This window comes from Amblyomma americanum, chromosome 9, assembly GCF_052857255.1.
Source record: "Amblyomma americanum isolate KBUSLIRL-KWMA chromosome 9, ASM5285725v1, whole genome shotgun sequence".
NCBI lineage: Eukaryota > Metazoa > Arthropoda > Arachnida > Ixodida > Ixodidae > Amblyomma > Amblyomma americanum.
In genome coordinates, this window is record NC_135505.1 from 135,938,722 (window position 1) to 135,964,471 (window position 25,750).

Here is a 25,750-nt window from a genome sequence, read left to right on the forward strand (position 1 = left end):
TCGAGCGCCCTAACCACTGAGCCACCGCGGCGGGGAATCGCACTAACACCGCACAGCGCACGGGCCTCCAGCACTCCGCCTCCATGGAACGCGACAGCCGCCGCCGGGATAGAACCCGCGTCCTTCGGGCAAGCAGCCCAGCACCGCACCCACTGAGGCATCGCGGTGGCGTACACTACGAAAGGATTATATAGCGCCGCAGCATTTCGCTGGTCCTAAAGTAAATGCGGGTGTGGTGGTTAATCTGGCTTCTCTAGTATTTTCTGATCATTTCTTTTTTAGGGGGCATAAAAAAAAACTCTCTCAGCACATTTTCTGGCGATGAAACCACATTTTACATTGATCGAAACGTCCCTGAACTCTTTTCTGAGGAATAAAGAGTGAAGAATACTCGAAACTGCACAAGAAAGTCGAGGCGGAAAGTGAAGGAGACGCTCCCAATGCCCTTTCTAGGCTAACTACGCATCCATTTACAACAGCAATATCTTCTGCTTGCGCCGATGGGTGACCGCTTCCAAAAATGTGGCTTTGTTTATGATATTTACCTCACTACTGCTTAAGGTCTCACGCAGTTAGCAAGTAGCATTCATCTTCTGTTACATTCTTTGCTAGGTTAGCGAACATTCGCATGGCAATGCGTTGTTTTGAACGATGTGATTTCTTTCCACAGTTTACTTATAGTGAAATTTGTGACGAAAAAATTTCAGTCTGCTAACGTAACCGATGCTCTCTATCACAGGTTCCTGCCTACGTCAAAGTCTTACTAGCCCCATTACAGGAAAAGCAGGCGGCATGTATTAGTGTGTGCACTAGCAGATGGTACCGAAAATCACCGCGATGACAATAGAAATAAAGTGACGCCATAAGGCGGCACTAGAATGCACACAGCAAGCCGAGTGCCGCAGTTTCAAACAATGGCATAACTTTGATTCTTCATAAATATCCTACACCGGTCTAGCCTCAGTGTTGTGCTAGTATTGCCGGCTAAATTCGTGCCAAATTCTGAGAAATCGTTCGACATACACGCTTCCGGGTTGTGTCATACCATTTCTCTTTGTAAATAGCTTACGGGTTCTAGTTAAATAAGCAGCTAGCTTGCGACCACGATTCGAACCGGCAACATATGCACATTGAACTGTTTGCTTTCCCAGTCCGGAAGGTGCGGCTGAGGTGCCCATCGAGATATGAAACAGTTATGGCGCTATTTTCTTTCCTGAAAAACCATTTTCGCATTAAAATTGTACCCGCCGCGGTGGCTCAGTGGTTAGGGCGCTCGACTACTGATCCGGAGTTCCCGGGTTCGAACCCGACCGCGGCGGCTGCGTTTTTATGGAGGAAAAACGCTAAGGCGTCCGTGTGCTGTGCGATGTCAGTGCACGTTAAAGATCCCCAGGTGGTCGAAATTATTCCGGAGCCCTCCACTACGGCGCCTATTACTTCCTTTCTTCTTTCACTCCGTCCTTTATCCCTTTCCTTACGGCGCGGTTCAGGTGTCCAACGATATATGAGACAGATACTGCGCCATTTCCTCCCCCCCCCCCAGAAAAACCAATTATTATTAAAATTGTGACGCAACTGTTCGCCGTACACCGCTGCTGGTGGAGTCATACGGTTTCTATCTACATAGAACACACATTTCTTAGGTTGGGGGCTAGCTCGCAACAGGTGTTCAAACTTAGCGCCCACTCGAGTGTTTCTCTCGGATATTTGTGGATTCAGCGTTTGGGGAATCAGCGTGCTTGGCTTTGCTGTGTTTCGGCGGTTTATAAGCGGGGCCTTGCCGGAGCAAGCACTCAAGCACTCTTCTTTATTGAGCCTTAGTGCTGGCCTATAAATAAATTTTTCCCTCCTCCTTCCTGCTCCTCCTGAAATTTTCTTGAAGATGTGTTAGCCGCCTTCCAGAGGGCGCGCTACTTTTTCGGTGAACGAAGTGAAGGAAGACTGCGGCGTTCGTGAGGACGAGCGCGAGACCAATGAAGAAGAACGCAGTTCGGGATGCAGCGCAACCTTCATCCCATTTCGGGTATTTTTTCCCCCCAAACGTTGCTGGAAGAGGACTCTTCTTCCAGCTTTGGCTCCAGCGATGAAGAATTTGACGACCTACCGTCGGCGTTTGTCGAGAATCACAAGGATCAAACGTGCAGCCAAGCCATGGTAATTTTCAGCGCCATCAGTTGCGTGCTAGTTTTTTTATTTGTCATCCTATTCGACTCCGCCGAGAATAAGCTGGCTCAAAACGCGTCTACTTACGCCACCCACCCCGCCCGTCCGCTGTTCAAGCGCCGCCAGTTCACACCAGGCGAGCGACCCGAGAAATTCCTGCTGTGCACGGCCGGAAGCTACGCGACGCAGCAGCACGGTGTCTATCCTCCCGACGGCGTCTGCAACTGGATAATCTACACCCACGTAAGCTTTGACGTCCAGAACCGCACCTTGGTGCCCACCAGCTTGGAATCGTGGAGGTCGTTTCTTCGACTCAGGTTGCAGTTCAAGCTTTCGCGTCTGTTGCCGTCGCACGAGTGGGGGAACGTCAGACTCCATGAACGGCAGGCACGATTGCTCAATCGGACGCTGATCCAGCTGCGAATGGTCGGGCTTGCGTTCCTCAACGTTCGCATCGCCGTAGCTGAAGTTCCCGAGCTGGCTGCAGTACTGGAGAGATTAGCCATCGTGAACCCCGGCATGTTCCTGGTCTTGGGCTCGAGCTTCGAAGGACTGAACGACCACACGGCATCCAAATTGCTTCCCAACTGGCTACTCGACCAGCTGGTAACTCCGCTGAGCGTTTTCGTGCTGGAGACGCACCTGCCTGCTCCAGGCGACTCCTGCACGGCGGGCTTCTCGACTGCCTTGCTGCCTGTGTACGGCCAGAAGCATATCAGCCTGACTTTTCGCGGCGCCCGCGCCTTCCTGGAGCAGCCCGCGCTCAGATACTCCAACGAATCTGGCCTAGCGCGATGCGTGTCCGTGATGGCTGGCGTGCTCGTGTTCCATATTGTCGAGGGGCATCCTGCGGTTCTGGGAGCACCATGCTCTCGCTGGTCACTGGAGAAGCTTTCATCCTTCTGCAGACTGCCTTCGGTCACGGTCAACGAGGAAGCGTGGTCAGCGTATGGCTGGACGAAAGATGCCTTCTTCAGCTTCGAGTGGACGCTGCACATGTGGAAGAAAATGAGGCCAGTGCTGCACTCGATGCTGTTGGCTGAACTGCCGACTTGCATGGCAATCTACTCGCTCGACCTGGACTCCGCGCCTGGGCTGTGTCCTTACCCGGATGAGCGCACCAATAGGCTCGTGTACACTGCCTACGACGTGATGCTGACAATGACGACGAGGAACTCGTCAGATTACTCTTTATTTGCTACGGATGATACCAGCAAGTCCACAAACTCTACACTTTGAGTAATAGCCCACTACACATCTGTTCTTGTGTAACATATACACTAATAATCTCTTTAACGAGGTGGATAGTTTAGTGTTATCTTTTGCTGTGAAAGTTTTTTTCGTAATGTATGCCTATAAAATGGTAGTGAGGGATTGTCTGAAGCCAAGAAAACATTAAACCGACTTAACACTTCGTGAGAAGTTAGAATGCTGTGATGACCCCCATAATGCGCAGGTCCACACGGGACGGAGAGGCAAAGAGACACCGTATGGCTCAGTTTAAACAAACAGATATATTCAATAATTATACATGATTAAGATTCAGAGGCTGGGGCGTCCGAGCTTACGTGCCGACGACTTCATGGGGGCGATGGAGTGGCTCCGGAGTTGGGCTCGAGCGGTTGCTAGTGGTAGCTGCACGCCGTCGGGTTTCGGCGCTGAAGGCCCTCTTGGCGAACGATGTCGTCCTGAGCGTGCCTCTTCCGTACTGCCTCTCGATTTTTATATCCTCTTCTCCACACTCCCTAGGGTGAGGACGCCCACGCCGGAGGGGAAGGAGGGGGGGGCTAGGGCTTTCACTTGGGCGCACAAACATACCACCGCAATTATGGTCTCGCCCCCCTCACGTGTTGAGTCCGAGGGAAAGAAGGTTGTCTTCGAGGTAGCGCATAGCGTCGGCTGTGGTAAGGCGCGCTCTGGCCCGCTGACAGTTCCCGCGGGTCACCGGCCTCCATTCTCCATCCATCAACTGACACTCGCTCCTCAAGGTAAGGCGCGCTCTGGCCAGCTGACAGTTCCCTTGTCCTGGAATGTGCTCGGGAGGGCCGCCCCTGGAACCGCCACGCCAATTGGGGAGGATAAAGCCCGTTTCCCCGCGGCGGCGGGTCCGGTTGGGTCCGGTTGGGCTTAAACCCCTTCGTTCTGGTCGTCACTCAAAGAGCATGGCCGGGTAATTGATGATGCCGCTGTCATCTGGGTCTCCGTCTACGCCGCGCCGTCGAACGCGGAACCTCGTAGCACACACAAGGAATGTCACAATGCTGTGTTCTTTCCAGACGACAGGCAAGCGCAGTTATGTTCTGTACGCCCGAGCACACGCCAACCGGGAGGCGTATTGCGACGAGTAACTGGACACATTCACTAGACGATATGGAGCCATCTTAGAACGCCAAGGAGTTCTAGGGATGACCTAGCCCTCTCCCAACAAAGACGTCAGTAGTGAACAGTCGGTTGCAGACCGATACATACCCCAATCTGAGTCTACTCACGAAAGTCTAACCGACAACAGATGAGAACAAATTCCCGGTATGCGGGGAACACCCTATGACTTACCACGTTGCCTGTAAAACTCAGGCTGCGCTTATAAACAACGCAGCAACACCGGAGCAGTGGGAGGCTGCGCTGTCCTGTTCGAACCTTGAACAGCTCAAGCTGCTCCACAGAGCTCGCGAGACGGCAAACACCACTAGTGCCATAGACTTTGTGGGCTACATTTGCCAGGAGAATCCCTTCGCGACAAAAAGTTTCACTGACTCAGTCAATCTAAGGCATTAAAATTTCTTCAAAAGCCGCTGCGGTGGCTAAGTGGTCATGGCGCCCGGCTGCCAACCCAAAAGACGCGGGCCAAATGTCGGCCGCGGCGGTCGAATCTCGATGGTGTCGAAACTCTAGAGGCCCGTGCACTGTGCCACGTCAGTATGTTAAAGAACCCCAGGTGGTCAAAACCTCCGGAGCCTCCCACCCCGGCGCCTCTCATAGCATCAGTCACTTTGGGAAGTTAAACCCCAACAAACTAAATTTCCTTCCAGAGGGGCATTGAGCGCACTTCGATGAATTTATCGATCATCTTAAGCAATAGTCATGTTAAAATACGCGTTATTTGACGTCGTGGTAGCAATATGCCAGCTTGAGAGAATACCGCCATCCTCACTACAAAGCTTGTTATAAGAGCTTTCAGCAGCAATATTTTATAGAAATACTTGTGAAATGGCATTCAAATTCTTCACGTTCGCGTACTTTCATATCGGTGGATACAACCAAACGTATAACCAATGGATAATATAACGAGTGGATATTTATAGCATTGCTTGTTTATGAAGAAGTCAGTCTAAGTACCGTGAAACGGACGCGCGGAGCGGCAAACCACGTAGAAGCGCTGCCAGGCGCCTTGCCGAAACGCGAGGGACTTGTTGCAGTAGTAGTTCGTCGGCACATCGTTCTCGACAAATCCGATGCTACGAATGCCAGCGTAGCTTCCGCGCCGAATGAACGGCCAGCAAGCCGCAAGCTTCGTGGTGAACGCGCTTTGGATGTGCGCTGCATTGTTCACCGCTCACCGCGTGATTCCTGCGTCCCCACACGGCCCCACTTCTCCCGAACGAGAGCTATGTCCATTCAGATGCCCACCTTCTGCCTTTCTCGAGAGCGGTGAAATTCTAAAGCAGGACTTGATTGCCCCGCCCCCCTCCCCTTAACGATCTTCAGGTAGCGGTCTCTGCAAACCGTCAGGTGGCGTCACAAACGCATGCTCCAACCTTTAAAACGAGCTCTCCCATTGAACTCTTAAAGAAAAAGGCGCCGTTCACAAGCAGTTTCCATGAAAGCGGCTTTTTTTCATGGTAGGAAGCATTATTGAGTCCACATTTATTTCTCAGAATGTCCGGAATTTCCTCAAGCGCATATTTCGCCAAGAACCGCAGCAAAAGATGCCACAGGCAGCGAGAAATTAATGATATAAAAAATGGCACCTCATTCAGATGCGCACCTTCTGCCTTTCTCGAGAGCAGGGAAATTATAAAGCAGGACTTGGTCAACCCACCTTTGCGATCTTCAGGTAGCGGTCTCTGCAAACCGTCATGTGGTGTCACAAACGCATGCAACGACGTTTAAAACGAGCTCTCCCATTGAACTCTTAAAGAATAAGGCGCCGATATCAAGCAGTTTCTATGAAAGCGGCTTTTTTTCATGGTAGGAAGCATTATTGAGCCCTCTTTTATTTCTCAGAATGTCCGGAATCTCCTCAAGCGCATATCTCGCCAAGAACCGCCGCAAAAGATGCCACAGGCAGCGAGAAATTATTTAAAAAATGGCACCTCGAGTCAGATGCGCACTTTCTGCCTGTCTTGAGAGCAGCGAAATTCTCGATTCGCTCTTGTTGCCTGCGGTTGCGTCTCATTTGGGTGTACAGGCCTCCCTGGAAGGCCAGCTCGTTCTGCTGTGAAGTGCTGGGCTCGGGCGACGTGTCTCCCGGCTCGCGGTTGACCCGCGTCCAGGCCTCGTCGTCGGTGGCGACGCTGGCATCCGTTATGTGCAGCTCGGAAGCCTCGGAGCCTCCGAGATTAACGTCGGTGCCGGGCTGAGGTCGAGAAGCGAAGCCGGAGGTGAGAGCATCTTCGATGGTCCGGCGTATGCGGCTTTTGCTCTGCTGCTCATGCCAGTTCCGGAGCACATGCTCTCTGGAGGTAGGGTGTAGATAGAGCAAACAGATTATTTTCATTTCTGGCCGTCGAGGGCGAAAGATCCCTTTCGCCCTCACAGCTTCCGTTGCTGCCCCACTCTTCACTCCAGCAGCATACAGGAGACAAGATTACCGGTGTCTTGGAGCATCCTGAGCTCTTCACAGCAGGTTCGACCTCTCTTTGGGCCCTGCCAACAAGGCGGCCTTTCTATATCGTGTGAGGCTCGGAACACCAATTTGTCCAATGGTGATGAACATCATGATGCTGTGGCTAATCTCTTTTAGCGGGCTGGCGCAAGCGAAATAAGTGCCTTAGCCTAAAGTATGAGGAAAGGAACGAAAAAAATGATGGGGGAAACACAGAGACTTGATCGTTTGACCACCGGTCGCCGTACAAGACGTCATCTGTCGACCAGCAAGATAACATTTACATGGTGTAGACTGCGAGACAAATCTGCATGTTAAGAAGAAAGACTTCCAAGCTCCAAAATTTTATTGTATTATTTCAGAAAAACCACGGTGCGTAAGTTAAGAAGTGCAGAGAAAAAAAGAACTTTATGTACAGACAACAAAACGAAACATGGCAAAGAAATATGATGATTCCGTTTGCAAGTGTCTCAAATCGACGTAGTGAATTATAACGCAAAGCAGTGCGTACATTTTTCCCAGTAAAGAAAGAAAACAGTTCTCATGCTCCGAATATTTTTCTTTCCCGCCAAAACGACACAGTTCCGGCATACGAAGTAGCACTGGAGAAACTTATCTTAAACATTCAATATTAAGGCACTCCATACTCAAAATCTAAAAGAAATTTTCACGAAGAACTTTAGGAGAAGCCAGTTATGTGTAGACCACATGTCTGTAGCCTGGGCAAATGAGTAAAAAGAGCGTCACGTCTTTAAATCTCGGCACCGTTACGCACCGATCTAGTCCTCATATAGTACAGTAGCCTAAAAGTCCCACGTAGCGTCATTATAGAAGCAAAAAAGAACAATCTTCATTTCTTTTGTTATTGCCACCACGTTTGGAATGAAACGAATTCAAAGTTTTGCAACACCGCGCAGCCCTAAAAGGTGGCGCCCTCTCTCGCCCGACGATCACACTGCGCCGCAGGAGCAGCGGAGGCCGTCACGGCCTCAGGTCGTCGGGCAGCTCGGTGAGGGTGTTGCGCAGGCTGTAGTCGTCCACCTCGGGTGGCCTCGGTATGAGTCGGGCGAGGCAGGCCGAGATGAGGATGACCTTGAGCGGCTCCAGAATGATCTCGTTGTGCAGCAGGCCGGTCAGGGAGCGGAAGAGCCACTCCTTGGAGCGCTTGTCGCCGTACGAGAAGCCGTACAAGCAGATCACCACCGAGCAGACGAGCGAGCCGGCAATCGCGACCACCCAGCCGACCAGCTGGAACCACCAGGGCAGCAGGCCTCGGCGCCCCTCGCGAACTAGGCGGGCGTACTCCTGAATAATGGATTAAAACCACATGATATATCATTTTTTTTCTAGCTGCGTATGAACTAAACAAGAATCAAATTTTTAATGACGCTTACTGCAAACTAGATTGATAAGAATGCCTGAAATGCCTGCTCCTATACACGAAACTTCAGTTAGGTAAGCAGATTCGCGTTTGGTGCACCATCTAGGCCTCCGCGCCTCCATCCACCCAGAGACACCTACCCTTCAGAACCCCACGCTCACCAAAAGCCCACAGCGAAAACAAGTTCAACAATGACATGGGAAGGCGATAAATATAAAAACGAAGAGTACAACCAATAAATCAACGCAGATTTGTCGCACCCCACCCTGTTATCGCCAGCGGATGTCGATTGCTTCCTTCATAGTTTGGAAATGGTCAATCTGGTACCACATGCCGTAATCATAGCTCATTACACGGTCCCTACAAAAGGCTCCAAGAACACCTTTTACATTTACTGCAAGTATTTTGTTCCGCAAACAGAGGGATGTTACAGACGAAACCCTTTAAGAGCGATAGCGTACGCATACCTGCAGCATCTGCGTGCGGTGCTCGCTGCGCGACTCGGAGTAGTTGTGCGACAGGTTGTCCAGGTAGCTGAACAGCGAGATGCGCGGCTTCCGGCGCTCGGGAGCCGTGCTCATGGGCCGCGGTCGGCAGTTGCTGAACACGAAGATGACGAACACACCCAGCGGCACCGTCACCAGGCTCACCTGCGGGTCAGGGGCAGAGTTTAGCCAAACCTGGGCCCAGACAGTGAGCCGTCAATTGAGAGTGCCCCATAGAAGTTTCAGGAACAAGCGGTCGTACTTCGTGGTAGTCTAAGCATGAAGCCAAGAAATAAAAGGTATGCACAGAACTAGAGTCCAACTTCCTTAGACATTATTTTTAATTGCTAGGCAGCTGTGGAATATTCCGATGCGTAACAAAATCTTGCTTTTAAAGTTTGTTTCAGACTGTCGCGGAAAACCAATGGCGTGCGTTGTTACAATAAATAGCAGGAAACTTCAAGCGTCTCGAGGAGGGATCTGTATATATATTGAGTGTTATGGTACAGTCTTACGATATGCGCAAACAATGCGTTAATAAACAAGTTCCCCTTGAAAAAAAAATGCGCTTGTTTATAATTTCTGGGTATAAGCCTGAGCGACATGCAGAGCGGAAGAAATTTAGCTTTTTAATTGCATCCTTGTTCCGAGAGCTTCTTAAGCAACTGTGATGCTGCACGTAGAACATTGTTCTAGATGTTACGTACGGTCTAGACACTTTCGGACACTGCAATAATACCTGGAGACGACAATAAGGACCCAGGCGCCATATAACGTATCTTACAATATAAACAAAAACTGTGGAGTTACCTTAAGAATGGAATGCGATAGCACTAGATAGCATCTGTCGCAGCCTCTGTTGCAACTTCTGTGTGTATCTGCGCAAGTTTCTTTGCAATTTTCGGTCCATAAACCACCAGATTCCAACTGCTAGCAGATATCCGCATTGCTGCGACGGTGCCGGCATTTGCATGTATCAATTTTTTTTTCTGATTCTTCATTTATATCCTCTACTAGGTTGCTGTCTAGAAACTAGATGGGCAAGGTGCAGTCACCTCACAATGTCACGTGAGATCTCTTGACCAATCTTTAACTTGGCTGCCACCTGCCACGCTGGGCAGGTTATGACGACGTCACAAGGCCACGTAATCTCTCTCGACCATTCAGGTCAGGTTGTGATGGCATCCTAGTCGAAATCAAGAGGAAGAAATGTGTTTGGGCAGGGCATGTAATGCGAAGGCAAGATAACCGCTGGTCATTAAGGGTAACGGAGTGGATTCCAAGAAAAGGCAAGCCTAGCAGGGGACGGGATGAGATTAGGAAGTTTACAGGCATAGGGTGTGCGCAGCTGGCAAAGGACAGGGTTAATTGGAGAGACACATGGGAGACGCCTTTGCCCTGCAGTGGGTGTGGTCAGGCTCATGATGGTGGTAAGGCCACGTGACCTCCCTCGACCAATCAATGAATTGAGTCCCTAACATGGGCGGTGTTTTGATGCGACGACAACGCAACGCTATCGCATTAAACTTCGAGCATAAAAAATGCGAACGAAGAGGGAAGAAGACAAAAAAAACAAAAACAAAGTGGAGTATAAACGGCCATGAATGGGCACCATTTCGAGCTGTGACAAGCGGGAAAGCGGAGGACACGTGACCGATGGTGTGTCAGGGTACTGAAATGGATTCCTGTAGAGAAGAAACACGTAGCACGTGGCGGCAGAAAATAAGATCGTGTCGTCATATTAGGAAATTTACGGGGGAGATAAGGCACGCGTAGCAGGGGTCTGCGGAAAATCAGGTGGGCGGATGAGGCTTTTCAGTTTGCGGGGATGATGTGGACGGAACTGGCATAGGGCAAGGCTAAATTCGAGACCAGCGCTAGGGGCCTTTTTCCCCTCAGTGGGCGGAACCGGTCTGACTATAACAACGCTCACGGCGGCGGTTTGCACGGCCAGACGGACGCCAGTGCTGCTCACCTGGAGGCCCAGCAGGAAGTCGTTCAAGTGCACGGGCACCTCGAAGAAGCTGAGGTGCTCCGAGTCCGAGCTGGTGTCCACGTCGTGGTACATCACGTTGAACATCATGGCCGACAGGATGACGAACAGCGCGCACGTGACCCGCTGGGCGCGCGTGAACTTGGAGCTGCGGTAGCGCGCGATCACGTTGAACCACGTGTGGCCCGTGAAGAAGTGGCGCTGCAGTCGCCGCCTGAACAGAGAGAGAAGAGGTTATGAAGGAGACTAACTGCCATTGATGTGCCTTTTAAGCTAGTCTTCGGAAGAGTGCAGCTTCCTCTTTTTTTGGCGAATGGTTCTGGCGACGAAGTTAGTCCCGAGATGACTAACCATTGCACCTTTATTCACTACTGGCATGGTAGCAAGGCCTCCGGGGAATTGCCGACTAATCTCCCGCGAACTGTTAACCATCCCCCCCCCTTCCCTGCACACGGGAACAAACCAAGTTGTTGGCGTCGTCCTCACCTGAACAGCGTCCAGAAGTCCGCCTGCTGCCGCCCGTCAGCTGGCCGGAAGCGGAAGCTGCTCGGCTCCTGCTCGCCTCCGGGGTGCAGCCACTGCTCGACGAAGAACACCCACACCAGGTCCTCGAGCATGTCTTGCACCACCACCGTGTGCAGGAACCAGGGCGGTCGTCCGCCACGGGCCTCCAGTGTGAACACCACCTGAGTCGCCATGCGGCATCAGGCACTCTCAGTCAGCCCCGACGGGTTAAAGGGGTATGGAGCCTCTCTATTGGCTCACCTATTGGCTCACATGTCCCTTATGGCTCAGGCCCGCCTGCACAGCGTTCACCTTATAGCGATCAGAAAATCGCGGGAGCTCGAAGCACGAAATGGTTTCAGCTCCCGTCCACGGCGACCTCAGGGGAACATCATAGTGAACCAGAGAAGGTATACACAGGCAAACTTTCCGAAACAGCCCTTCCGAATTGTATGCAGCTTGGCGCACGCCTTAGCGACAAACGCGCCACGAGCCAAATGGCGGCAGGCCTTCGAAGCTTCTGGAGAGACGGAGAAGATGGGGCTACCGGCGGCTGCTCGTATAGCATTGGGTGGGCGACGCCGATTCCCTCTGCACACCTCCCCGGTGCCAATCAAGTGTGGAATTGACTCCAGGCTGAAGGTTAATCGTGCATGTGTGCATCCCATTTTGGCGACGCGCGTAAAAAATCCCGAGTGCTTATCGCCGCAACATTCCGTGCTGTATATAGATCCAACGTTGCGTGTGTTCCTACGAATGCAATGGCACGATTCCCGGGTCAACGGCACATGCCGCTCAACGTGTCGAACCAGCGGAGGAACGCGCGCCACTCTGGAATCCAACGTTTCGGTAAGGGAGCCTTCCTATAGAATACGCTGTGCCTTTCTTGAAGCGCATTTCATGCTTGAATCTGCTCTCGACGGCTGTTTAGGCTACTATATTTGGTTACGACATATTACAGCACTGATGGCCACATTTTTTTTTGCCCCGGAGAGAGCTTCCTTCCAGCTGAAGAGGCAAAAACAAATCTGCACTCGTCTCCGCCTGTACCTCGGTGATCTCCCCCAGGGCTCGCTCGGTGGTGGCCAGGAAGTAGTCCTCGGACTTGCGCTGCAGAGTCCCCGGGTTCACGCTCTCGTCCTTGAGCAGGAAGGTGCGCGACGACCCCTCCGAGCCCACCAGCTGCAGCCACACCTGCACTCCCCACACACCGCGGGTCAGCTGGTGGGCCTGCCTGCCTCCCGGTAAACGTAAACATTACCCGCGAAAGCTAATCAAAATACAGGGGGTTGGTGACAGACTTTACAGAGTTTTTCAAAATAGACTTTCTGAGGTAGAAGAGCGCTTATTCGGCATAGCATTGTCGGCGGTGTAGTAACGGTGCAACATGTATTTAATAGTTAACTTTTTAATTATTATGGTTAGGCTCCTTAATTATAGAGAGTTTTACGTAGCCCACCGTAAGCAATATCCATATCAGTTTTTTAGCATTTCTAAAACGCGGTTACCCTCGGCACTGTGGCCCAACAAAGTTTGGCTATTTCGACGAGTTACGTACACTGGAGAACTTGCTAGACTGCAAGCTTGTCGAAAGCGGGTGTATTTTGGCGCGATGGAGGCAGAATTTGTTAGGTCACAGCGCCGATAGTAACCACGTCTTATAAATTCTAAAAACTGAAATGGCTGTTACTATCGACCGGCTAGAAATCTCTCAGAAGAGGGCAAATACGAGCTGGTTGGCACATTTTTGAAGAACTGGATAAAACAGCGCTACGGAAGACGAGACAAGAGAAGGACAAACACCAGCGCTGACTAACAACCAAACGATTTATTGATATACAGGTTAGGCAGCATATGAAGGAAATGGCATGGGTGAAACACAGGAAAAACATGAGAATAAAACACCGCACAACCACACAACGCGATTAAAACAAGCCGCGTCACTGATTAAGATACGCAGGTTCCTTAGGAAATAAATTTATTGATGGTCTGCTGATACAACAAAGGCTAACAGCAACAAAACTTAACAAAAGCTAGGGGACACCTGTATCAGCAGCCCATTGGCAAATCTACAACTTAAGGAACATGCGTATCTTAATCAGTGACGCGGCTTGTTCTCAATCGGTGCTGTGTGGCTGTGCGGTGTCTTATCCTCATGGTTTTTTTCTTGTGTTTCACTCATGCCATTTTCTTTATATGCTGCCTCACCTGTAGCAATAAACCATTTGGTTGTTAGTCAGCGCTGGTGCTTGGCCTTCTCTTATCTCGCCTTCTGTACCGCTGTTTTATCTAGTTCTTTAGAAATCGCTAATTGCAACTAAGACACCTAACTCGAATAGTTAAAAAGTTACTAATTACAAATTTGTTAACCAGCTTACTAAAACCGATTTACATGTTTCTGGTACCCGTCAAAACTGGTAATACCATGCTGAAAAAGCCATACTTTTACCTCAAAAAAATCTATTTGAGAATTACTTAGTCTTCCCTGATAATCTGGAATACTGCGGGTAAGGTGAGGGAGATAAGGAAATTCCCGCGCGCCTTGCTGGTGGTTCCCGCGTTTCGGCGGAAGCCCGTGATGATGGTGACGATATACGGCTGCTGGTCGGTGGGCAGGTTCTGCTGCAGGTCCGTCACCGTGTTGTACACCTCGTCCCGCTGGTCGGCCCGGTACGCCCACAGCAGCACGGCGCCGTACAGAAGCCACAGGGCCAGCACACAGCTGCTCACCAGCAGGTGGCGCTCGCGCACGCCACGCGACACCTGCGCATGCGCGCATGGATACATCGCGACGGTGGCGCTATTTAGGCATCTCCGTCCGCCTTTTTGTCCCTTCAACCAGCATTAATACATTCATCCTTAAAGTGACGAAACCACGAGTCGACATCCAGGCTTGATCTGCGGCCAGCTTTGTGGATGGTGGCTCCACCTATTAGCTGAGCACACAGCTATGGCTAGCGCTCAGCAACTTATCTTTTCCTAACATAACCAAGTTCAGAGCAACTGTTATCAGTTCCCCTGAATGTAATGAGCGCAGTGCATCATCTTGTGTATCATTGCCTTCCCATCGGTAGATCACGTGCTTCATAAATATGCATACCAGAGGTGGTGAAAGCGATGATGGCAATGTGCGGCTCATCGCATAATTGAAGTCACTGTCGCCGTCAAACATTGTTAGGTGGAGCGTAGGCACTACTTAAGGGAGTCAGCCCAATGTCAGTGCACTCGTGAAATCTGTTTTATACGTCAAACAACAGCCCACACGGCGACCCCTCTCCCTCACCCGTGCAAGCGCTACCACCGGCGTGGCCAGGCGCATGCCCTCTACGATTACAGGAGTGTAAAAGACCTACCACCTTCCCAATATGGCTATGAATGATGCACAGTTCCGTGCAGGCGGAACGCAAAAGCGACCGTGTACTGAGGGAGTCGTTTCACATTTTAGAAAACCAGGCAGCCGAAATTTGCCCGGAGCCCTCCACTACGGTGACCTGCGTCTTTACCCGGCCATAGAATATTTATGGAAAGTAAAAGGCAACCGTTAAAGAGGAATTTCTATGACGATTGAAATGGTCTGGTTAAGTTATAATAATAATTGGTTTTTTTGGGGAAAGGAAATGGCGCAGTATCTGTCTCATGTATCTTTGGACACCTGAACCGCGCCGTAAGGGAAGGGATAAAGGAGGGAGCTAAGAGAAGAAAGGAAGAGAGAGGTGCCGTAGTGGAGGGCTCCGGAATAATTTCGACCACCTGGGGATCTTTAACGTGACATCGCACAGCACACGGGCGCCTTAGCGTTTTTCCTCCATAAAAACGCAGCCACCGCGGTCGGGTTCGAACCCGGGAACTCCGGATCAGTAGTCGAGCGCCCTAACCACTGAGCCACCGCGGCGGGGCCTGGTTAAGTTGGAAATGGAACATCATGAACACTATATAATAGCGCCCTAAGAGACATGGGACTAGGAGAATTTGTGGCTGGCCTGGTCAAGCTGTGCTGACCGCTCCTTGCCTGAAAGGCTTCAAAATTGTATTACATGAATATACACTTCATTCGAAATGATTTTAGAAACAGGGAGATAAAGAAAAGTATGTGGGTGGGGGTAGGGTATTTGATGCGGAGAGCAGATAGCGGATGGTCGCTTGGGGTAACAGTTGATTCCAAACGAGCGAAAACGCAGCAGGAAGCGACAGACTCAGGTGAGCGGATGAGGTAAGGAAGTTTGCGGGGATAAGGCGGCCGCAGCTTGCTCAGGACAGGGTTAGAGAACAATGGGAGCGACATTTGTCCTACTGACATAGTTAGGCCGATGTCAATGATGGTGACGATTAACGCCTCGGGGATTTCAGTCTACCACGGGTGCAATGGGACAGCCGGGAATCACCTTCCGCCAGGAGATCTCGTTGGGCGCCACCCAGTGTGCCCCGGAGAACCAGGAGAGATGCGAGCAGCGGCAGTGCAGCGTCTCGTCCGAGTCGACGGCGGCCGAGCAGCCGCGGCCGGACCACGAGGGACGGCGCCAGCTGCGGCAGGCCACCAGCGCCGTCCGCAGCCGGTAGCGCACCCGGCGAGGGTCGGCGGGCCGCAGGGCGCCCACGCCCCACTCCAGCTTGAGGCGCACGGCTACGAAGAGAGGCATGCCGCCCAGCGCCAGGCGGGGGGCAAGGGTCCGGTTGGCGTGCCACTCGGGACCCGGGCTGCGCAGGAGCTCCGCCTCCGTGGGCTCGCGGCCTGCGCTGAACGTCACCTGCGTCGTGCATCCAGCAGGGGTGGGTCCTCCGGAAGAGACGCAGTTCAGGGTTGGCCATATTATTTTAAGGAAACACCCCCAAGGCGGGGCATATTTGAAACAAGGAAGTAATAACTCATTAGGATTAACCAAAGCGCATTCATACAGTTACGAATGAAACCCATACAGGTAATTCAAAGAAATGAGGTAGTTAAAAATTCGTCCTTGTCCGGAGATCTAGCCCGGAACCGCCGCCTGTTCGGCTTAGTTGAGGATCCACCTTGTCAAAACAAATTGAAGCCCTGACAACACAAAAAATACCTTTACGCCCATAGTCATGTTACGACCCGGACCACGTGCCGTGGGCTCAATTGGTTCAACATGTCTTTGTGCGTGTAGCTGGTGCTGTAGCAGCCTCTAATGCAGGTTCGCGCCTCTCGTACACGAAAGGGCCATCGAATCTGACGGAAATCCAAATAGTATGTCTTTATGAACCAGTGGGACAACGCAGGAAATGAAAGAATAGCAGCCAATCACTGAGCAGCTCTCCGTGGAGTAGTTAATCGTCGAGTAGCTGTTCGTCGACCCGAGTGTCATTGTTTCTCTTGCCTGGACATTTTTCGTATAATTCCTCACAAGTTCTCAACCATTTTACCATCTCGCCAGACAGCATGCTTGATCAGGGTAAAAGTGTGCAATATCCCCTCCCCGTACGTAGACACACCGTGTCCCGCGAGCTGTAGCCCACCTGCAGCAGGTCGATGGGCTGCTCGGGCTCGATGTGGACGAGCAGGTCGAAGCCGGCGGCTGCGGACGGCACGTCCACCCTGTGCAGGGTGACCATGCCGCGGGACGCGTGGGCCCGACTCGGCTCCCGCCTCTCGGGCCTCAGCTTGCGGAGGAAGAGCTCGACCGAGGCCTCGGAGCGACCGTCGGCCCGCTTCACCATCACGAACTGCGTGTTCAGCAGCGCGTCGTCGGCGCACGGGAACGGGCTCACGTCCATCACCAGGCACCTGCATATGCATATGCGGCGTTTATAGAGAGAGGTTTCTTGTACTGGCGTAGGCTGCGTTTGTCGGGCTCCCCCAAGATCTCAAACTCGCTGTTGTCGTCCGCATCACTTGTCGGCACCACTTAGCAATGCGCCGTGCATCTTATCCATTGTCATAAATCACGTGAGCCATGTGACCAGTGAATAATGTGATTCATTGAGTACCTATGTCATAATTAGCGTAGGAACTCGTGTATTTTAAACAGGTTGTATATAAATGGCCACTTACCGCTCACACTGCATATCTCATCCTGTAGCAAGCATAGGATACCAATGTTATCCAGGTCAGCTTGGATAAGAAGGAAGATGAGCAAACAGTAATAGAGGGAAAGTGAGCAGTATACGAAAAAGATAACGTCCGCAGACTACATGAACTTCTCTGGGAACTGACAGAAAGGGGAAGACAGAGAAGAGCGGAAGACCAAACATGCAGTGATGCATCACCAGTTGCAAGCGCCTTCGGTGGGCAAACATTATTCAAGCAGTTGCACCTATAGTGCTTGCTTCCCCCGGAACTTTTTTTCGTTTACTGCTGTGCCAAGCTATCTAACTTCAACAAAAGTTTTACACGTGATCGAGGCACCCTCACGCTAAATACGGCGTACTAGGGGTGGAAAGGGTTCTGAACGTTGAAACGCCAGCCGCCTTTCTGGTTGTATTTCGCGTTCACAGCCAGATACCGTTGCGGTCCGAGGTCCACACAAGCACACATCCTACCTGGCCGGTGCGGCTGGCTCCAGATGGACGAGGCTCGCGCTGCGAAGCCCCAGCGTGGTGACGCGCTGACGAGGCTGAGCCCCACGCACGCACATCACGTAACCGGGCAGTTGCAGCGACAGCGAGTCCTCTACCGACGGCGCCAGGGAGCGCTGCACATCGTCCAGGGTAGACAGCAGCGCCCTGCGTCAAGTAACGCCCCCTTCACTCCGGTACCTGCACCCTTATACACAAACTAGCCAATACGGGTGTAAAAAGGGAGTAAGTTGTCCTCTAGCACACTCCTTTTTAGGGGCATAGTTCACGAGGGTGTTGTTGCGGGCTAGTTGGTTTAACATTGCCTAAAAGGGCTGGAACAGCGCAAACACAGGCTGAAGACAGGAACGTACAACACAGGCGCCGACTTAAAACTGATGTTTATTCGAAAGGTGCACACGCATGTTAAGTAGTCTCGATGGGCGGTGCAGATGGCCGGATAAAACCGATAAAATCTTAAAAGCTGTAAAATTTTTAGCAAGGAACGATGCCTGCGGGAAGGATGACATGAGAGAATGAAAACAATAAGATGCAGGTGAAGGATGTATAATGGGCATGCGGTTGAGTAAAAAAGGAACGTGGCTAGCACTTTACTAACACCATCTGCCGGGCTAGTTGGTTGCGATCCATATGTATCAGCAGCGCGAACACAAAAAGGAAGAAGAAGGAGAAGATAGTACAGAGCGCTCTGTACTATCTTCTCCTTCTTCCTTTTTGTGTTCGCGCTGCTGATACATATAGCACTTTACGTAAAAGAGTTAAAAACAAAAAGCGAGATAAGATCACTAGTCTAGATAGGCAATCTCCTTTGACAATAGGTTGAAGGATGGACTGGTAACACACGTGTCGCCACGGTTATGATTTAGGTAAGCTTCATGTATCTCACGGGTGCCCTTTGCGTAGTATCTTTTCAAAATCTTTGCCTTGTCAGGGGCTGGCACTCAAGAGCATTTTTTGCAGAGAATGGGCAAGTTAGTTGCTGCCTGTGCCGGTCTCGAGTGAATTCGAGTGTTCCATCAGACGATCGTTGATACATCTTCCTGTCTGTCCAATGTAGGATGCACCACTCGATAGCGGTATCTCATATACAGCCCAAGTCACGCATTGTTATAAATATGGCGTCCTGTGCTTAATCTCGCACGCGCTATTCGACAGATCAACTCTTTTGCATAGGCCTCCTAGTTTGTTGGGCGCCGAAAAAGCCATGCGTATTTCGTGTTTCCCGGCTATTTTCTTGAGTCCGTGGCTTGCTTCGTGTGTACGCAGGGAATTACCGCTGTTCTTGACCGATCCGGGCTGCTGTAGGCGCGTTGGGAAAGGCGAAGCTCTCGAAGTAGTTTTTCTGCCAAGCTCGAGCTAGCAAGGAGCGACAATGGGAACTCTGCGTCTGTCAACCTTCAGACTTGTGCCCTGAAGCTGGTCGGGATGCAGTGAAAGCATGGCCTTCGAAGTGCGTTCCAATTAACGTTGATATGGCAATGCTGCGCTTCACTAGTTTCGAGTGCGCTGACGAGTCGAGTCAGCACCTGTGTTGTGCGTTACTCTCTTTGTTCTGTTTGCGCTGTTCCCTTTTAAGCATAGCGTAGTAACTTGATGCAATTAGCAACGACAGGAGGCTTTAAAACACGGCACCGGAGATCTTGAGGTTAGCAAGTACAGGGGATTGAAACATTGGTTAAAATCTTCGTAACTCCTAGAATTTCGATTGTTTTGAAGAGGGAATTAGCTTCCGTTGGGGGGGAGGGCAGCCATGGGTATTCCGTGTTTTTAGTGATGTAAATATAAACCAGGGCTTGGGCAGAACACCATGTCCCAAAAATGGAGTGCGCTCGGAGCCTGCGTACTCCCTTCTTACTCCAGTGTAGGCTAATTCGTGTTTACAGTGGTAACCTTTGAAACGTCACTCCCTTCGCAAATGAATCCCTTTGGACGCTCAGTGTTCGTTTGATCACCACGGTGTGGCATCACTTATGGGCAGTGGCAGGTTGCGTGAAAGCGCAAATTGCAATATAGCACATAGCATAGCCTGCGCATGCTTCTCTACGAAAAGCCGTCGCGGTGACTCAGTGGTTACGGTGCTCGGCTGCTGACCCGAAAGACGCGGGTTCGACCCCGGCCGCGGTGGTCGCATTTTGATGGAGGTGAAATGCTAGAGGCCCGTGTACTGTGCGCTGTCAATGCACGTTGAAGAACCCCAGGTGGTCGAAATTTCCGGAGCCCTTCACTACGGCGTCCCCATAGCCTGAGTCACTCTTGGACGTTAAACCCCCCTAAGACCTAAACCTTCTATACGAAGCCCTACCTCAGGAGTAATAAAGCAAGGAGTAAATTAAGGAGGTCCAAATAAAGTAGAATAAATTTAAAATTGTGTGTGTCACTATAGGTGTAAGGTGTCCAATATTTTCCCATTTGAACTGCATTCCTACCGATCGGCAGTTGAGCAAGGAAACAAAGACCCCTATTCTTTATTTTTGCCCAGGGCGACTACGAAATCTGCACCGTCCTCTCTGCCACGATGCATGGCACCGCTCATTAACCACAGCATCCGCGCTGAAGAAGTGGCCTTGTCAAGTTAAGAACAGGGAACTTGCTCACCTGGGCACAGTTCTCGAAGGACCGTGGTGGCAGGACGATAGGCCACTGTCCTGGATGGCGCTGCGGTGGAGCGTGGCCACGGCTCGCAGCAGAGCCACTGATGCGGACAGCCTGGGCTCCGGCGGCGCCGACAGCAGACCCCGCGAGCGCAGAGCGTCCGCCCAGCGGGAGGCCAGTCGAGAGACGCCCAGCTGCGCACCGGGGGAGAGGCCTGGACACAAAGAAACAGTGCCCTACCAGTTGCAGTTAGGACCCACCAGGCGAGGTGAAAAAAGTACCGTAAGACCCGCGAAGCAAGCATAAACAAGTAGCGCATTTTCCAGAAGGAATTGGGCTGTCCTCGACCCTTCTCATGCTATCAGGAGTCTTATTATCATTTAGAGGAGGATAGTGACTGTGCAGATTATCGTCACGCAGGTTATCCTCGCAGCTGACGAGGTTATCCTCGCACTGGCGAACGCAGTGTTACTGCACCGCCTCCAGCCCGCTTTTGCCGCAGTCACGGTAGCCTGGCTGCCTTAGGCGAAGAGAGCAGCACCGTACTCACTGTGGGGACTGCCCCGCCGTCCCTTTTCTTGGCTTTCCCTCGATGCACCCTGCAGCAACAGCTTCGCCTCGATGCTAGGCGTGCCACGTGACTCTCCCTGGTTAACTTAACAAGAGAGGGCGCTAGCGTCGGAGTCGAAGAGACTGCGCGCGCGCGGGACACAGCCCATAGCATCTCTTTTCGGCTGGGATCATCGGCGCGAGCGGACGTGTCGCTCGCGGCTCCGCTCTTCGCCAGCGGGGCGAGGAACTGGCGAAAAGACTCGCTCCCGTATCTCGCCCCGTCCGGCCTCGGAGTAACCCTTGCCCTAGCGCGGGCGAACATTCGCTCCTAACCTTGCTGGTGGGTCGGACGACCTCGATTCATTAGCGTGTCTTGTTGCTAGCTGGCATTATTGTTGCTGTAGCACTAAATGCCTGTTTGTGTCAGCCAGTGTGTCGTTCCTTTGTTCCCGCAGAGCAAATAATTAAGGCTGCGAACTGGGCGAGTTGGTACTGATTCATATTTAAACAGCGCGATAAAACAAACGGAACAAACGGAACACGAACAGCGCTTGTGGTGTCCATTCTTCGTTGTGTTCCGTTGTTTTATTGCGCTGTTCAAATATGAACCGCAGAGCAAGGCCCGCTGTGGTCGGCGTGCGCTTGGTAGCGTACGCGATCACGGGGTGTGGTCTGGCGGTTTTGAACTGTGTCAGCCGTGGATAAAGGGGGGAAAACGTATTTATCTCCCATTTAAAACCCCACTTTATTTGATCTGGGAGAAAAATGGATTTTAAAGAAATTACAATATTCCCACACCAGCCGCGACGGCTCAGTGTTTAAGGCGCTCGTCTACTGAGCCGGAGTGCCCGGGTTCGAACCCGACCGCGGCGGCTGCGTTTTAATGGAGGCAAAACGCTAAGGCGCCCGTGTGCTGTGCGATGTGAGTGCAGGTTAAAGATTCCCAGGCGGTCGAAATTATTCCGGAGCCCTCCACTAAGGCACCTCTTTCTTTTAACACTCTCTTATTTTGCCGCTTCCCTTACGGCGCGGTTCGGGTGCCCACCGATATGTGAGACAGATACTGTATCATTTCCTTCACTGAAAAAACAGTTGTCATTTCATATTCCCGCCCCTAGATTCAAACTCGTGGCGTCACTACTGAAAATAACAGGCTGTCACCGCTTTGAAGTGAATGCACGTTTAGCCTAGCCTCCGGGAACCGCGCGACGCATGCAGTTTGCTTGCGAAAAGGGCCGGTAAAGGCGACATCTATATTATGATTTTTGTGTGTTTTATATGTTAGGAGAGCTCCATTTTTTATTAAAGTTTTCTCTTTGCGATTATATCATGGTGCCCTATTGATAAAGCCCAACTTCTTTGCGTCTTCAGGGTCCCTTTAAGAGACACGACGGACGGCTGCGTTGATTAGGAGACCAACGCTATTTGACTACGCTCTGCCTAGAAGTGAGGTCAGTTACAGTGGCACCTCCTGGACTGTAGAGAAGGCATTGACTACATGACAATTCCTGTGCTTACCCGGGAGTGCGAACCCCATAGATCTCAAGGCCTCGGCGCCGTGCTCGAGCTGGAGCGCTGTACGCAGCCGCACCCTCTGAAGAAGTGGCAACAGCAGCGCCGCGGTGGCGGTCGACGAGTGTCCGCAGGCGGCCGCGTAGCTTGCTGCGACGGCCACCAGGGACAGCGTCGGGTGCACAAGACTGTTGCCAGGCGCCTCTCCGACAGAGGTCGCCACCTGATGCCGATGAAAATTTGTCGCCACTGACAAAAGGGTCTCAACCATGTGTCCAGCAGGGATTTTTCATGAAGCCCGCCGGCCCTGAAGATTTCAGCCGACTTTTAAGAGATTTGTGCAGATTCAGCCAATAAGGTCATGTGGCCTACCTAAGTTGGTTCTCTGGGGATTTTTTCGTGGATTTTTAGCCCACGGTCAACGCCGCCTACGATGACGCCGGCTTTTCTGCGGCACGTGACCCTTAATGCTATCGAACAAAACTGGTCATTCGCTTGCGGCGCCTGGCGCCAGAAACATGAACTAATGGCGTGCGCAGTTATTTACCAGCTGTGCCAGTGGTTCGCAGTGCTGCGGGGGCGCGACGGTGACGTTCCCGGGCGACGAAGCGGCGCCCTGCACGCGTAGCTGCACCGCGTACCTTCGCTCGGGGTCGCCCATGGGCAGCTTGACGCGATACGCGCCCGGTCCCGGAAGTACGTGCACCAGGCGGCCCTGCAAATGTGGATGTGAGAAGTGTGGTACACATCAACCACGCTCCCTTCTTCGCCCGGGATGAGCTGGAATGCTTTGGTCTTCGTATCGAGGTTCATCCTGTTGAACCAAAATAGGAAAATAAACGGCAAGGGAAGGTTAACCTATCATCATCATCATCCTGACTACACCCACTGCAGGGCAAAGGCCTCTCCCATGTGTCTCCAATTTGCCCTGTCCTTTGCCATCTGAGCCCAGAGTATGTCCGCGAACTTCTCAATTTCATCCGCCCACCTAACTTTCTGCCTCCCCCTGCTACGCTTGCCTTCTCTTGGAATCCACTCGGTAACCATTGAGGACCAGCGGTTATCTTGCCTTTGCATTACATGCCCTGCCCAAACGTATAGCTCTTGGATAACGGAGCCGGTGGACGACGAAGCTTGATAAACGTGACGTCACATGTGGCAGCAACTAAGGCAAACAAGTTGAAGAAAAAAATGAATCGATCAAAAAAACTGCGGGAACGTTTAAGTCACCTTAAGAGTGGAATGCGATTGCACTAGATTTGACATTTGTTGCAGCTTCTGTATGGGTTTGCGTCAGTTTCTTCGCAATTGTCGGTCCTTCAACCACCATATTCTGACTCCTAGCCGATGTACCAGATATCCGCTTTGCTGTGACGGAGTCAACAAATGCATATATATTTTTCTTATTTTTTTACTTCGATTTTCTATGTAAGTTGCCGTCTGGAAACTAGGATGCTCGTAATGCGGTGGGCAGGTTTTGATGACGTCGCAAGGTCACGCGTCTTCTCGACCGTCATTGCCACCCGCCATGTTGGTCCGGTTGGGATGACGTCACAAAGTCACGCTTGCCACGGGTCCCGGACTAGGGACCTCTCCTAGAATTTGTAAGGGGCTGGTCCTTAAGGCCACTCCCCATTCACTCCTGTAAATAGCCTTGAATAAATGTTTTCCACCACCACTCTCAACGAATTACGGTTGCCCATCAGCAGGTTGAGGTGTGGTCACGTGACGTCACTTGACAAATTAGAGAATTTCGTCTCGCATATCGGCGGCTTTTTGGTGTGACGAGAACTCTAATGCTATCGCGTTGAAGAACAGTTAGTAAGCAGCACCTGGTAGGGCTCCTCGGTGCCGTCGTCAGCGAGGTAGACGCGCAGAGCGGTGCCTTCCTCTCCGCCCGTGCAGCCGAGCAGGAAGCTGGTCTCCAGCACCGAGCCCCGCACGGGCTGCACGATGCACCGCAGGGGCTCCACCCCCAGCGCCACTGCGGCCAGCAGAGGCGGCGTCAGCAGCAACACCAGCAGCATCGCGTCGCGGTTCCTCCAGGGCATCGCAACACGTGGCAGAGGTCGGCAACTCTTCAGGCTGCCAAAGAAGTGTCGCGTACAACTTTCTGAGAAGCCGTACACGAAGAGAGACTGCTTTCAAAAGGGTCTCATTTCATTTTTGCAGCATTGCCCGAACTTGTGGAAAACCTTGCAGAGCAGCGCAGTGTACTGAGGGACGTAGTAGCGTCGGAAGTTAGGCTTAATTTTTACCACATGGAATTATTTAAAGGCTATCCAAGTCTAACACCCCTGTCACAAGGCATTCGTCGAAGGCCTTTCAAGCAAAGGCACCTTTTTTCACCAAAGGAGCGAAAGCTCAAAGGAGCAGCGACGCAGCTACACGGTGCAGCCCAAAGGTGAAACAGTCGTTGAGGCTTTAGTACCCGCTGCTGTGTTCGAGCCGGCTGAAGTGAGTGTTTTAAAATTGAAGTGGGGAATTCTGTTCATTCGTTTAGCTCAGACAATTTTTTTTTATTCTAACTGCTTCCTTGAAAGAGCTGCAACAGCGGCTCTCATCAGCAGCAGGTTTTGTGTATTGCCTTGGCCACCAGGGGCACTTGGTGTTGCTGCAACACTTTACTGTCTTAAAATATGGGCATAAAATTTAAACACCCATACAAAAAGCAAAACCAGACACACACATTTCGTATTTTTAAAAGATGTTTTCAAACATTGCTGACTGCATTTTTTTCATTGCTTTTACTTTTTGACTTTGGATGGCACTGCCATCGCAGTTTCTCGAAGGCCGCGCCTTTGGGCTCCAAAGGTAATCGGACGGGCGCCTTCGCCGCCAAGCTCCGTAGCGGCAAAGGCGAAATATTTGTGCCGTGTAGCTGCACTTCTTACGCCTTTGGATATAGGGACCCGATTCCCAAAGGCCTCTGCGGTACCCGTGTGACTGGGGTATAAGTTCACGAACATTTTTTTTCTTTTAATTTTGCTTCTGCACAAATGCAACTTCTGCGGTCAGGGCTCGATACCGCAACCTTGGGCCCAACAGCCGAACGCCACACCCAGTGAGCCATCATGGCACATAAGATCCGAAAAGGGCGAATCCCATGTCGATATAATCTGGTCTTCAGGGAGAGTATGTTTAGAGGCCAGCAGAACCCATCCCTACCCCCTATCCCAAACCCCACCCGAGAGGACTGGGAGGCGACC

General features: G+C 51.6%; 1 protein-coding gene across 1 annotated transcript; it reads right to left on the minus strand.

Moving 5' to 3' along the window:
- Positions 1-7,364: 7,364 nt before the first annotated feature.
- Positions 7,365-24,568, minus strand: LOC144103709 (uncharacterized). Its single transcript, XM_077636365.1, has 13 exons — positions 24,374-24,568; positions 23,089-23,256; positions 22,548-22,764; positions 20,481-20,691; positions 17,850-18,032; positions 16,827-17,094; positions 15,734-16,096; positions 13,854-14,114; positions 12,402-12,545; positions 11,334-11,533; positions 10,830-11,061; positions 8,837-9,019; positions 7,365-8,293 (listed from the first exon to the last, which is right to left on the minus strand). Exons 1-13 carry the CDS (start codon positions 24,566-24,568, stop codon positions 7,970-7,972), a joined length of 2,949 nt encoding a protein of 982 aa, XP_077492491.1. The 3' UTR covers positions 7,365-7,969.
- Positions 24,569-25,750: the final 1,182 nt, after the last annotated feature.